This window comes from Lontra canadensis, unplaced genomic scaffold (genome assembly GCF_010015895.1).
Source record: "Lontra canadensis isolate GAN:19392208 unplaced genomic scaffold, GSC_riverotter_1.0 scaffold134, whole genome shotgun sequence".
NCBI lineage: Eukaryota > Metazoa > Chordata > Mammalia > Carnivora > Mustelidae > Lontra > Lontra canadensis.
In genome coordinates, this window is record NW_022631128.1 from 612,007 (window position 1) to 625,625 (window position 13,619).

A 13,619-nucleotide genomic window follows, 5' to 3' on the forward strand; every position below is an offset into this window, starting at 1 on the left:
TCTTCTGCCTCTTCCAGGGTAAAGGAGTGACTGTTTTTCTGCTTTTAGCTGTTTTTTTTTTTTTTTCAATCTGTGCCCCTCCCAACCCCTCTGGTTCTGTGTTGTGTTGTTTGGTTTCGAACAGAAGGAAACAGGTAGTGCTTAGAAAGCACATTTTATCCCAGAAGCCACGCAAAGGTCCTCAAGTGGTAAGGGGCCTTCGGGACTCCCAGGGGGCTCCCCCCACCCCCGGCTCGCCCTCCCAGCAAGGCCCTCCTCTGTAAACAAGGGCTGCTGCTCTCACTCTCTCTCCCCAGATGCTATGCTCCGAATACAGATCTAGAGGACATGTGACGTCTTTCTGGAGCAAGAATGAGAACGCTGATCCCCCAGATTTTTAGCTGTCAGTCTTGGCGAGTATGTAAATCCATCCAATAGAGCCCCAGGTGAAGGAGATCACACTTTAAACAGAAGGACCCCGCACAGCAACAGGCCAGCCACAGTCACTATCCAGCTGCTTGGTGAGTATCCCTTGGTCTTCAAGCCCAGAAGAGAAAAACACTTTTTTTTTTTTTTTAAGGTTACCCATGAGGCCTCAGAAAAAGCAAGCATAAATGCCCGGCAATGGGGGATGCTGGCTCAGTGTTTACAAATCTAGGCTGAGCTGAACTGCTACCATTCCAAGGCCCAGAGGAGTTCACGTCAATGAAAACCATAGGATCAGAGGCCAAGCGAGCAAAGCTCTGAGCTGTCCACCCACAGCTGGGCATTCACATCCCTCCTTTCTTCAGAGATGCCAATCCCTAAAACAGTGTCTCTCTGCCAAAAACTGCATTCACCATGGAACTAAGTCAAGGAACCAAGTATTTTTCCATTTTGTCTTTTCTTCCTCTCCTTTTTCTTTTCTTTTCTTTTTTTTGGGAAAAAAATAAAGGGAGTCTTCTCCACTGTGATCTATCACAGCAGGTATGCTCCAGGGAAAGCGGATTCATTGCCGGCAGGCCTCTCTGGGCAGCCTGAGGAAGGGCTGCCTGTTCAGTTGGGAACAAGAGTAACAGAACCTTCAGGTCTTCCAAACTGGGAACCTTCTGGATTGGAATTCAGGTAGCAATGAAATAAAAATGATTCTGGGACTGACACAGTGGCCAACTTGCAGATCTGCTAAGAAGGGTGCTTTATGGGGCACCTGGATGGCTCAGTCAGTTGAGCATCTGACTCTTCATTTCAGCTCAGGTCATGGTCTCGGGGTCCCACATCCCACGTGCCATGTCGGGACTCAGCGCAGAGTCTGCTTCCCCCTCTTCCTCCCCCTCTGCCCCTCCCCCTGCATGCAGAGGCACATGCGTGCTCTTCTCTCTCTCTAAAATAAATGACTAAATAAAATCTTTATAAATAAATAAATACATAAGATAAATAAGAAAATAAATAAATAAAATAAATAAGAAGAAGGGTGTTCTATAAAACAAGCTACCACCTAATACGCACTAGGCTAACAGGAAAACTGTCTTACACAGAACACGCAGAAAGGACAGCCTCAGATGAATGCCGATCTTTCCGTTGAATCCGCTGAGTTTTATGAACCTCGTAAGCCGCCTTTTTCTCAGCAGGAAAACACCATCATGAACCAGCGCTGGCTCAGTCACCCACCCCAAACAGAAATTCTTCTTATTATAGCTTCCCCAGCAGTGGTCACTTGTCCACAGACAAAACAGTAGAACCAAAAAAAGGATACAAAAGCTCCAATGATGAACACAGGGCTGAAAACGTGCTTCTGGAAGGTAAACAGCGCCAGGCCCATGTAGGAGAAGATGAAATTCTCTGCCAGGAAGTGTAACACCTCAAAGAGCTGCATGGGATGGGAAAAGGAAGCCGTAAACCTTGTGGGGCGCCTCCCTTGTATGCACAACTAACTCGTGAAGACCCAGGGCTTGCTCTCACCTGCTTCGTTCGACTTCGTGACTCCACCGACAGGTTGTTGTAGGTGTAATGAGCCTGCGTGATTCCGCAGAAAAGGACAGCTACAACGCCTGGTGAGAGATTTTTTAAAAAAGAAAGAAAAAAAAATCAATGGGAAAAAATATGGAGCAGGAAAAAAATCCCCACTGAAACAAAAACTTCAGGTGGGCAAGCCCAATATATCCAGCTTCCTGAACAGTTTGGAAAGTTTCCTATTACTGAAAGTTTGGAATAGTTTGGGAAGTTTTCCTATAGTCTGCCCCCACCACTCATACCAACCTTCCCTTCTTCTGACTGTCTTCCTTCAAAGCCAAGGGGCCTGAATTCCCTCCTTGCTCCAGTTTTAAGGGCATTCTCTCTCCTCTAAACTCCCACTGAATTTGGCATTTAGCATTCACTCTTTCCAAGAGGCTGTGGGGCGCCTCATATCCATGGGACCCATCGTATCCTTTTGTCATGTTCTGCTCTGTTCTTAGAAGCAGTGAATTTAATTGCAAGCAAATGCTTTCTGTTTGTGCATGGTCTAGGGTTTCAGACAAAGTAGATCCGGAGTACTGTGCCATTTTTTTTCCAAGGCGTGGTTACCTTGCTTTAGGATTAATGGTAACCATTTTGTTGTGCAAGACAACTGATGCATCTGGACCATGCCTTGACCTTTACAGATAATTGCCAAAGTTTAAAGAAGTGGGGTATATTATAAGGCTGCCTATAAAGACATGTTGCATTATTTTGAAAAGAGAATTAAAAGGGCTTCCCAACTACCTGGATTATGTATAGCAATTGTACTTGAGTGTTCTAGTGGAAAAATTCAGTGATTTTTTTTTTTTTATGAGAGAATGGGAAGAACTACAACCACAAGGTTACTTATACTAATACATGAAACTGGCATCATAAACACATAGTATTGAAAAATAATGATTAAATAAACCAGAGCCAAAACAAGGATGAACTGTGTTCACATTCATCAGAGTAGATACAAAGTTACCCTTACAAGGATACAGATTTTGTCTGTTGCTTGTTACTGTTTGTGAAAGAAGCAGCAATCTAAGGGATGATAACAGCGAAGAGGTTAATATGTTCATTAACCTCTGCAGCTAAACATCTGCTTGCAACTGGAACCAGTAGTCAGAGACAGCTGAGCTTGAAGCAATAAATTTCATCCTTTAAAAATGTGTAGCTCTGGGAAACAAAACTATTCCTCAGGCAGAACACCAGCCTCGCTCAGCAACCCTCCATGCAGACGCTATGGGAGCGCTGAATGAACTCCACCGGGCGGCTCCGCGAGTTCCCCTCCAGTTTGCACAGCCCTGGCTGCCAGGAGGGGAAGGGTAGCCCACGGGTAGTGAAAACCCACCTGTGAAGCCACAGGCTTCCGCCAAAAGGAAGGTGCTCCAGGACATCAAAAAGAAGAGTGCCGTCTCCAGGAGGGGGAAGCAGTGCAGCTTGGTAAACTTGGTCACGTGGGCCTCTGTCAAGGAATTTGGCTCCGGGAACAAGATATGGGGGCCACCAAGAACCACACCTGGTAAGCCCAGAACCCCCTTCCCTAAGGGCTATCCTTTCCCTACAACTCTTCTTTTGGGGGCCCCAAAGCTGCTGCTCGGTTTTTAAAGCAAGAAAAAGTAAGTTTTCCGGTAGAAAAGAGGTTATCAAGGGCTGGGAAAGAGGAGAGAGGGGGGTATTGTTTCTGTCTACGATGATGACAAAGATCTGGAAACAGTGGGGACGGTGGCACGAACAATGTGGATGTACTTAATGCCACTGAATTATACACCTAAAATGCTTCAAATGGTCAATTGCGTTATACGTATTTTACCACAATTTAAAAAGATAGTAATGTAACATACCCAAAGCCATTTAACTGTACACTTCAAAAGGGTGAATTGTATGGTATGCAAATTTTACCTCCATAAAGCAGTCTTTAAAAAAATGGAGCTTTCTAAAGCAACGGGAAATAGGTTCTCTGTGCTCCTTAAAATGCCCAGGGCTCTGAGGGGCTTGGTCTTGGCCTGAGGGGTGACTGGCAGGGAGTTCTAACAGCACTGGTGGTACCCCAGGCAGGGCCTGGGGAGGGAGATGAGGACAGTGAGACTCTGACCTCTGTGGGCCGCTATGACCTGAGGCCAACAGCCGGTGCCTCACGAATGCGTGAGAAATGAAGAAATAAAACACACAACTCTGGGTACTGGTGTCACTTTCGGGGACAAAGAAAGAGTCCCCTCGTAACACTGCCCTTCCAGTGGGCTAGCATGGAAGGCTTTCCTGAGGCGCTCACAGAGCAGCCTGAGTCCCCAGGGCATCACGGGGGCCTCTGGGAAGGAAGCGATGGATCTGGGCCATCCAGTAGGGTAGCCGCTAGCCACGAGGGGCTCCTGAACACCGGAAGTGGGGCTAGTCTGAGTTGGGAGATGCTGCAAGAGCAAAATGCGAGTGCCACATTGCAGAGGTTTATTATAGAAATTGCACGTATGAAATCTCAGTGACAATCTGGATTTTGACTGCAGGCTGAGATGACGTGGCTGGCAGCTGTGGCTCCTGTGGCATCGTACTGGACAGTGGGGATCTAAATGCCACCAAAAGAACATTTGACGAAGTACTCCGCACACCTGTCGAGGGGTGGTCTGCTCAGCCCATGCTTTGCTTTACTGTTGCTTGGCTGGTTTTTGAAGTGAATAGGATACAATCCTTCACTTACGGGAGGCCACCTTGCAGTAACAGCCACTGACGGCCCCAGGCAGTTACAGCCACGGTAGCCCATGTGACCCACAACAGCTGAGGGCAAGCTCCAGGCTCCAGTACTTTCCGGCCTGCTCCCTCCCGGCCTCCTGGCTCTCCTCCCGACTCCAAAACCAATGTCCTCCCCAAACTCCTATCTCCAGCTGCTCTGCCGGAGGGAGAGAATGCAGGGGTAGGGATGGAGCTAAGGCTAGAGTCACACTCCCAGACATTTTCTCAGAGGCCTAGCTAGCTACATACTTGACTGTCACATTTCACCAAAGGGACACATTTCAGGAGCCCCCACCCCTACCCCCTGACCCCAGTGGAAGCATCGATTAAAGATTCATTTCTGGAAGAAAAAAAAGAAACCATTTCTGAGAGGAAGAACCGAGACCTTGCTCTTGCGAGTGTCCTAGCACGCGATCCTACCCAGGCAGGGGCGGAAAGCACAGAAAGGATATTAGAGCAGTCACAACGCCCGTCACAGCTCCCATGGTGAAAGAGCCACTAAATATGCCTAGAAAAATGCCCACTGATTTAAAAAAGGCAGCAGCGTCAAAGGCATGCGTGTTCAGCCCCGCCGGCTGGTAGGCAACAATAGACCTGGGGTTTAAAAAGAAGAGAGAATTAAAACAGAGCACGCCCACCTTACACAATGGTATCCACACTCTGCCCAGCACTCCCCCTGCTGTATGCCTTTAACCCACAGCCCTCGTGTCATGCTGCCATCAGCATTTGGATCACTGCCAAGTGGACAAAGCAGCGTAATTTTATCAGTGGAGAAAAACACCTGGTTCAATCTTTAACATTTTTAAGATAAGTGTCTGAATTGAGCCCAGAGCCTTCCGGAAGCTGGAGGCTCTCTTCCCTGGGGCAGAGTAATATTGTTACTTACGAGGACAGGACAATGGCAACAGCATCATTTAGGACGCTTTCCCCGAACAGAAGTGCGTAAAGGTCCACGTCTGCGTGCAATTCATTAAATATTGCCAGTACAGTCACTAAAAATGGGCAGGAAGCATATCAGTGAGTTGCAGCTTAAGCCACCGGTGACAAATGTATAGAGCTAATTCCTACCTTTGGTGGAACAGGGCAGTTTGGGAGACAAATGAAACAAAATGAAAATGACAGTCATCCTGATCTGAGTGAGGTCTGATAGGAGGCTCCATTCTAAGAACACCACCTCATCACCCTGCGCTCTCCAGTGCAATCCCACCACACTTGGAAATGACCTCTGTTACAGAACTTTAAGAAATAATCACAGTGAATGTGTTTGGCTCCACTGGTAAGGTGAAATCTCTCTAAAGGCAGAAACCCTTTTCCTACTGACCACTGCATTCCCAAAACCCAAAATTTAAATATTTTAAAAAATATTTATGCATTTAAAACTAGGAATAGACCCCATCGTATGTTAATGTACTTATTTTTAAAAAGATTTTATGTATTTATCTGAGCGAAAAAGAGAGAGCGCCAGTGAGCACGAGTGGGGGGAGGGACAGAGGGAGAAGCAGGCTCCCCGCTGAGCAGGGACCCGACTCGGGGCTTGATCCCAGGACCCCGGAATCATGACCCGAGCCAAAAGCAGATGCTTAACCAACTCAGCCACCCAGGCACCCCTTAACGTACATATTTTTGATGAAAAATAATTATATTTTCCAAAACAAAAAAAAAATCAGTGAGGAGAGAGCCATTTGTTTTAGAGTTTTTCAGATCTCTTCCGTATCTAGACTGGAAGACAGATGGTTCTCTTATCTCTTTCCGCACTTGACCACCAGATAGTCACCAGCGCATGTTATGCAGCCTCTGGAAAGCCCTACTCCACTAGACACACGTGAAAAAATGAAAGTAAAAAGACAAATAATGAGGGCGCCTGGGTGCCTCAGTCAGTTGAGCATCTGACACTTGATTCCGGCTCAGGTCCAGATGCTCTGCGCTCAGCGGGGGTTGGCCTGGATATTCTCCCCCTGCCCCTTCCCCAACTCGCTCTCTCCCTCACCGTCTCTCTCACCCTCTTAAAAATAAATAAATAAATCTCTTTAAAAAAGAAAAACAATGTGTTAGTATTATTAATGTAATGATTTACATCAGTCTGGACCGCCCTGTCCCCGTGAAGGCATTCTGGAGTCCCGCAACCGCAGCACGATGGCCATTTGGGGCCAGTGGATTCTGGATTGTGGGCGGCTGCCCTGTGCCCTGTAGGATGTGCAGAAGCACTTTTGGCCTCCACCCACTAGATACCAGGAGCATCGCACGCTCCCGGCTGACTGGGACAGCCAGATGTGTCTACAGACGTTGCCAATGTCTCCTGAGGGGCACAAATCACCCACCCCGGTGAAGAACCACTGTTCCAGAGAAATGCAGGCAGGCAGGCAGGCAGGCTCCTCTCCACTCTCGCGCCCAACCACCTTCTGCTTCATTCGTTTCTACCATAAGGACTTTAAAAACTAAAAATTCGCCTCCCCAGCTTCTCCTGCAGTGAGTGTCACCTCTTCTTGCCTGGAGGAGAGTGGACAGATGGATGTATCACAGTCACCTCGCCTCCAGTGGGCAACAAATGTGCATCTGAAACACAAGGGCAGTGCCCTGGAGAGACGGGGTGCCCGGACACCTGACTGTCGCGGGAGCCGAGGCACCAGCTGAGGGACGTAAGCTAAAAGAGACAGCTCTCTGTTTAAGCTCCTATGAGCCAGCTTGTTCCGCTATTTGCAACCAAAGGCATTACTAACAGACACAATTAGAAAACAAAACCAAATGAATATTTACCTTTGTGAGTTATTACAAGCTAACCCCTCTTTGTAGCCATCACCCAGTGCAGGCAATGGAATTTTGCCAGCCCCCACCGGAAGCCCACCTCTATGTTGCATCCTAATTTCAAGCCCCTTCTCCCACTTAAACGTAACCACCAACCTCATTTTATAGTAATTGTTTTCCTACATTTCCTTACAGTTTGATTACCCAAGGTTATTCCCCGACACTACTGCTTAGGTTTTGTCCATTTTTAAATTGAGTTTTTGAAATTTTTTTTTACATCTTGTTTACTGCCTGGGCTCCTCATCTGCTCCTTTCTGTCAACTCTATCCACGATGCCTATTGTTTACTCCTCTCAGTTCTGAATTTTCCAATCCTGATGTTCACAGTGCTTTCATAACTTGTATCATTTTCCAAATTTCCTTTTTTAAAAAAAAAAAGATTTTATTTATTTGAGAGAGAGAGAGTGAGAGAGCACAAGCAAGTTACCAGGGCAGGGGAGAGCAGAGGGAGAGGGACAAGCAGACCCAGTGCTGAATGTGGAGCCGATGTGGGGCTCGATCCCATGATTCTGAAATCACGACCGAAGCAGAAAGCAAGAGTCCGATGTTCAACCAACTGAGCCACCCAGGTACCCCCTGAATTTCCTTTAGCTTCTATTAATATTAGTAATATTCTCCTTTGGTACCCTATTTTGCTGATATTACTTAATTATCTGCAACTTTATTATTCAGAGGGGCTATCCTCATTTTTTCTTACAGTATGGTTGCATGAAGTAGGATCTCAATCCACTTCAAGCTGCTCATTTTAAGGAAGGTGGGGAGGGGAAGACCCAGACTAGCTTTCCTCGTTTCATGGCTCTAGGGCTCCCTCTGCTGGTTTTACATTGAAATACTGAAAATGCGGCCTCCAAGCATAGCCACCCCCTTAATACTCATGAAATACTTCCTCTGGTCTCCTTTCTCGATGGGTGTCTGAGCTTTCTTTCTCCTTTGATGCCCTGTCACGCTGGGTCTGTGGTCCTTAGCAGTTCCTTTTCAGGGAGTGGCTCTATCCTTCCAGAGAGATTTTCACTGGGTATTTTTCGAGAGCCCTGAGGGCTCGGGTCACCTCAGCAGCTTCACACCTCCTCCAGTGTCCTCGCTGTCACCCACAGATTGGAGCCTGTGTAGTGCATCCCAGCTTTCACTGTTGCTATCTGATATACCTACCAAGTTCTTTACTCCGAGTGGGGACCCTTCCTTTTGAGTGTGAATACTTGGGGGAAAGTTCCCCGTTTCCTCCTGCACAGCTGCAGTTCCGACCCGAGTCTCGCCGCTGCTGGTGGTCTGACCCTAGCAGATAATATCTGGGGACCCATATGTACTATGTCAACCAGCTGTATCCCTGTGTTTTTATTTTTGCTGTCCTGCTTCCTCCTTTTCTATTAGGGATTAAGGAATATTCTAAAACTACACTGTCCCCGTCATTCTCTCCTTTTCAGAAAGTTTCATTCATTTATTGAGAGGAAGCAAAGAACAGCTTGGATAGGACAGATGTGGACTCTGTCACGAGGCTGCTCCAGGTAATTATACATCCACATGCTCGAATCACTATGGGGGGCATCGCCAGAAGGCATACTTCCTGGAGGACATGTCATCTTCATAACACAAGACACAAGGTCAGTCTCTTTTATCCATCCTTAAATACAGTTTATCAAGTAACACAAAAGGAAAAATCTTTGGGGATTTGGCTAAAAAATTCTTATTTTCTGGAGTATCTATTATATGAACAGTATCTGTGGGTCCTTCCAGAAAACCTGTGGGGGGTGAATTTTATCGGTCAACTTGACTAGGCAATGAGGCCTCAGATATTTGATTAAACATGATTCTGGGTTTGTCTGTGAGGTTTTGGATAAGATTAACATTTGAGTCAGAAGACTTAGTAAAGCAGATTGCCCGCCCCGTTGTTGGTGGGACTCATCCAGTTGGCTGAAGGCTGAGTGAGGAAAACTTTGCTCTTGCTTCCCGTGTTTCAGCTGGGATAATGGTCTCCTCCTGTCTTTGGACCAGACTGGAAGGACAGCATTGGCTTTCCCAGTTTTCAGGCCTTCAGACAACAGATCTGAGGACTTCTCAGCCTCCACAGTCACATGGCCAATTCTTCATATTCACTTGATCTCTTTTCTTACTTTCTTGCTCACTCTCTCTCTCCACACACGTGCGTGCACGCACGTGCGCGCGCACATACACACCCACACCCTATTAATTCTGTTTCTCTGAAGAACCCGGACTAATATAAAACCTTTATTCTACTAGTTTAGCATTATGTGACATAAGAATTATCTTGTTTTGGGGCACCTGGGTGGCCTAATTGGTTAAGTATCTGACTTTGGCTCAGGTCATGATCTTGAGGAGTCCTAGGATCGAGCCCCTCACTGGGCTCCTAGCTCAGCGGGGAGTCTTCTTGGCTCTCTCCTTCTTCCTCTGCCCCTCCCCCTGCTCGTGCTTGCTCTTTCAAATAAATACAATCTTAAAGAATTATAATGTTTTAACCCAATGTTGATGAAATATTGGTAAGGCTAATAAAAACAATTATTACTAAGGACTAACCAAGAAGCAGGCACTATGACAAACGTTTTATAATCTCTTTTAGTCCGTACCCCTAGGTGGGTAGTACTATCATTTCCCTAATTCAGAGAAGAGAAAACAGGCCCTGTCTGATGGGCTGCTTTCTGCTGCAGAAACTCCCAAAATCTCAGTAGTTGAACCCAAGCTAAGTTTTAGCCATTGCTCATATGACATGTCCACCCAAACTTGGTACTGGAGCCTCTGGTCACACCAGTCACTCGGGGACTCAAGACTGGTGGAGGCTAATCTCAATGAACAGAACACAGGGCTGGCAACCCAGGAGACCTGGGACCCAGGACTTTATCAATCAGGGACCTGGCAGGAGAGAGAGAAGACCCTTAAACTGAGCAAATTGAGAAGTATGTATTGAAGGGAGTGTTTATGGAAATGTGGGCAGAGTATGGGAAAAACCACAAGAGAGAGACAGTATGTTTTGCTGAAAACAGGGACTATCCTATACTATGCCTGGGCCCAGGAGCCGTGTAGAGAGGGTCCCCTGATGGGATCAGTGTCCCCTGATCAAGGAACACAACCAGCCCACAGGACCCTGCATCTCCACCCTCTTTCCAGTTGCCCACTGGTGCTCCCCTCTGGACAAATCCAATGGGAAACCAGACAGCAAAGGAAACTTTGGAATCTTCCATACAAATCAGCCTCCTGGTACCCAAAGGAGGGTGGTGAAGGGTGGTGAGTTAATCTGGAGGGGAAAACAGAAGCCATTTCACATAGCCACCAACAGGCTATGAGAACTTAGCTCACAGCCAAGTCCAAAGATTTAGTGAAGCAGGGGAGCTTGAGCGCCATGATTTTCAAGAGCCCTTTTGACATTAAACACCATTTTCCTGCAATTCTACAGTTAGCAATAGTAAAACAAAACAAAGATGTACAGCTAGCTCACTTACTTGTGACAAGAAAGGCTTGCTTACAGCTTACAGAGTTAATACTCATAGCAATGAACAATTACACGGTCCCGGTCTTAATTTGGCTGCTCTGATTTTCAATTTCTCATTCTCCCTGCCCATCCCTTCATAGAACAATGCAGGGACTGCCGTGTGCCCCTCCTGAGCCAGGCTGTGCCTGAGCAAGAAGAGCAGTGTAGGTGGGGACAACCGGAAGATGATGGAGGGGGTGACAGATACTGGGTGAGTGGCTTCTCAAGGTGGAGAGTAAAGGGGCTGCTCCCCCCACAGAGGGACCCTTGAAATCAGACAGAGTTGTCACCAGGGCTGTCTCTAGCCAGACAGGGACTAAGAAATGCCAGGTAATTGCCTGAAGATCTCTGATAAAGGCATTTTCTGAGAAGTAGTGAGAAAAAAATAAGAGGGCAGATGTAGGACGAAGGAAAATTCAAGAACCTGAATCTGCTCATTCAATGCATTGAAGTTGTCCCCGAGCACTTCATCTGTGTACTGAAGAGCACTTAGCACCTGCCAACGCTCAGTAACGAGTGGCGAGTATCGTTACATACAAACCAGGCTTGACTCAAGAGCGGTGGGAGCGAGCAGCTGAAGGAGTAAGGGCAGAGCGTGTAGGCAGGTGGCATATTGGAACAGAGTCACAAAGGATAAGCAAGAGACTGAGCAGCCCCGGTGACACAACTAGAGAATTACTCTCTGACAAGCCCGTGAGCAGGCCTGGGCAAGTCGAGGGGCGTAAAAGTGACAGAATCAAAATGAGAGGAACCGCTTCCTTGTGATGCACAGCAAGGAGGAGCGAGTCATTTTCTCTGGTGGCTGTTGGAGATGTGCTCTGGGTGGGAAACGTACATTGTCCTCTGCCAAGCTGTGGTCTGTCTAAAATAACAGTCCATGTGGCCCCCCGACACAAAACCACACAAGAGAGATGCCTGCAGTTCACAGAGCCACCTACACAACCACACACATGTGATGTCCCCTTCCACAGGAAGACCGGAAGACTGGTGTCTCGAGCTCAGTGTGATGTACTCAGGGACAAGGACTCGGATTTCTTCGTTATCAGTCAACACCACTACGTATACCGATATCGGAATTTTGGTCTGATGTAGCAGACACAAGGAGTCAATCTGGTCTTTTGGCCCCTTCTAACTCTGTACTCAAGTTTTTATTTCTTTTATGGCCCAAGTTTTCAAATGATAGATTTTTAGGAAGTTGGTAAAAGGCTTTTAATTTATAAAAACAGTCCACATTTCAGAAAGATTTCCATTAAAAAGCAGTTAAAGTTAATGTCCTGGTGTTTAATAAGCTTAAACTTTCAACCTTCTAGAACTTTCATTTATATAAAACCCTTACTGTACCAATCTTCACAGACCAAATAACAACGCTGTGTCATGGTGATGCCTTCCATTAATTTCTACCACAGCATGGACACATTAAAGGGAAGGAAACAATTAAGAAGATAATCTGGAAAAAAAATAAGCCTTTCTATCCAATTAAATGAAGCAATACTAATAGGTCAGAAAACAACATCAGTGAACTTTATATGACAGTAACTTCCCTTTGCTTATTGGTGGTACTAGTGTAAGAAGTTAGGGATAAAGTTACAGACAAGGGGGCACCTGGGTGGCTCAGGTGGTTAAGCATCTGACTCTTGGTTTCGGCTCAGGTTGTGATCTCAGGGTAGCAAGATCGCGCCCCACATTGAGCTCCTTGCTCTGCGGGGAGTCTGCTTAAGATTCTCTTCCTCTCCCTTTGCCCCTCTACCCCTGTTCTCTCAAATAAATTAAAAAAAAAAAACATTTTTTTTAAGTTACAGACGAGTATAGTTAGTAGTATATTTTCAGAGAGACTAAACACCTGTCTTAGAAATCTCTGCCTGAGCCAGATGTGGATAGAGACCGACGTGATTAGCAGATGCTATGGTCAATGGTTTACATGTGTTCGTTCATTTAATGTTCATTATAGCCCTGGGAAATAGGTATCATTATTCCTACTTCTTGAATGAGGAAACTGACACGGAGGAGAGAAGGTGTGCACAGGCCCACCTGGTCAGTGGCTGGAGGGTCTCGGACTCAAACTTCCACCTGCGACTCTACCTCCCGGCACTCTTTTTCCAAACCCAGGGTGCTTCAACCAGCCAAGTCTTCTATACCAGTTTACTTAGTGTTTGGAATAAAGTATGGCAGTAAGAGTTCAATGGTTTTTGGAACAGTGGCAGTTTTCAGAGCCACACAACTGTGAGCCCTAGCACATGTAGCTATCTAAATTCAAATTACTTAACACAAAATAAATTTTAAAGTCAGTTCTTCAGGTGCACCACCCCTCATTTCGAGGGTTCAGTGGCCGTATGTGGCTACTGGCTGCCATACCAGACTGGGCGCAGAACACAGACCATGTCTATCATCGCACTGATCTAGAGGACTCCCCACGAGGCATGGTACAGTTGTGTGGTGGGGAGATTCTTAGTATCTTTAAAACCATTACTGTCCAGAATGTTAGAGGGCACCCCGATGGTGAGAAGGCCTTTGCACCTCCATTACCAGGACAGTGCCATCTTTTTCTCTGTACGTTCTTTGCCTACAATGTCCTCTCAGTGGTTGACATCAGAGGAAAGACTAGCTAGAACTGCTTTATGTGAACTGATTTAACTGTAGGTTCCAACTTGGAGAAAGGAGGTTTTTTGTTTGTTTGTTCT

At 46.4% G+C, this 13,619-nt stretch overlaps 1 protein-coding gene across 2 annotated transcripts in view; it reads right to left on the reverse strand.

The window, feature by feature from the left end:
• The window catches only part of SLC9A7 (solute carrier family 9 member A7), a 133,664-nt gene that overhangs the window by 44,286 nt on the left and 75,759 nt on the right, over nt 1-13,619 (reverse strand). For both annotated transcript variants that reach the window (XM_032842965.1, XM_032842966.1), the window contains exons 6-10: nt 5,549-5,654; nt 5,115-5,256; nt 3,290-3,395; nt 1,918-2,006; nt 1,712-1,825 (exon numbers count right to left, since the gene is read on the reverse strand). In XM_032842965.1, the coding sequence (XP_032698856.1) occupies nt 1,712-1,825; nt 1,918-2,006; nt 3,290-3,395; nt 5,115-5,256; nt 5,549-5,654 (557 nt within the window). The remainder of the gene's footprint in view (nt 1-1,711; nt 1,826-1,917; nt 2,007-3,289; nt 3,396-5,114; nt 5,257-5,548; nt 5,655-13,619) is intronic.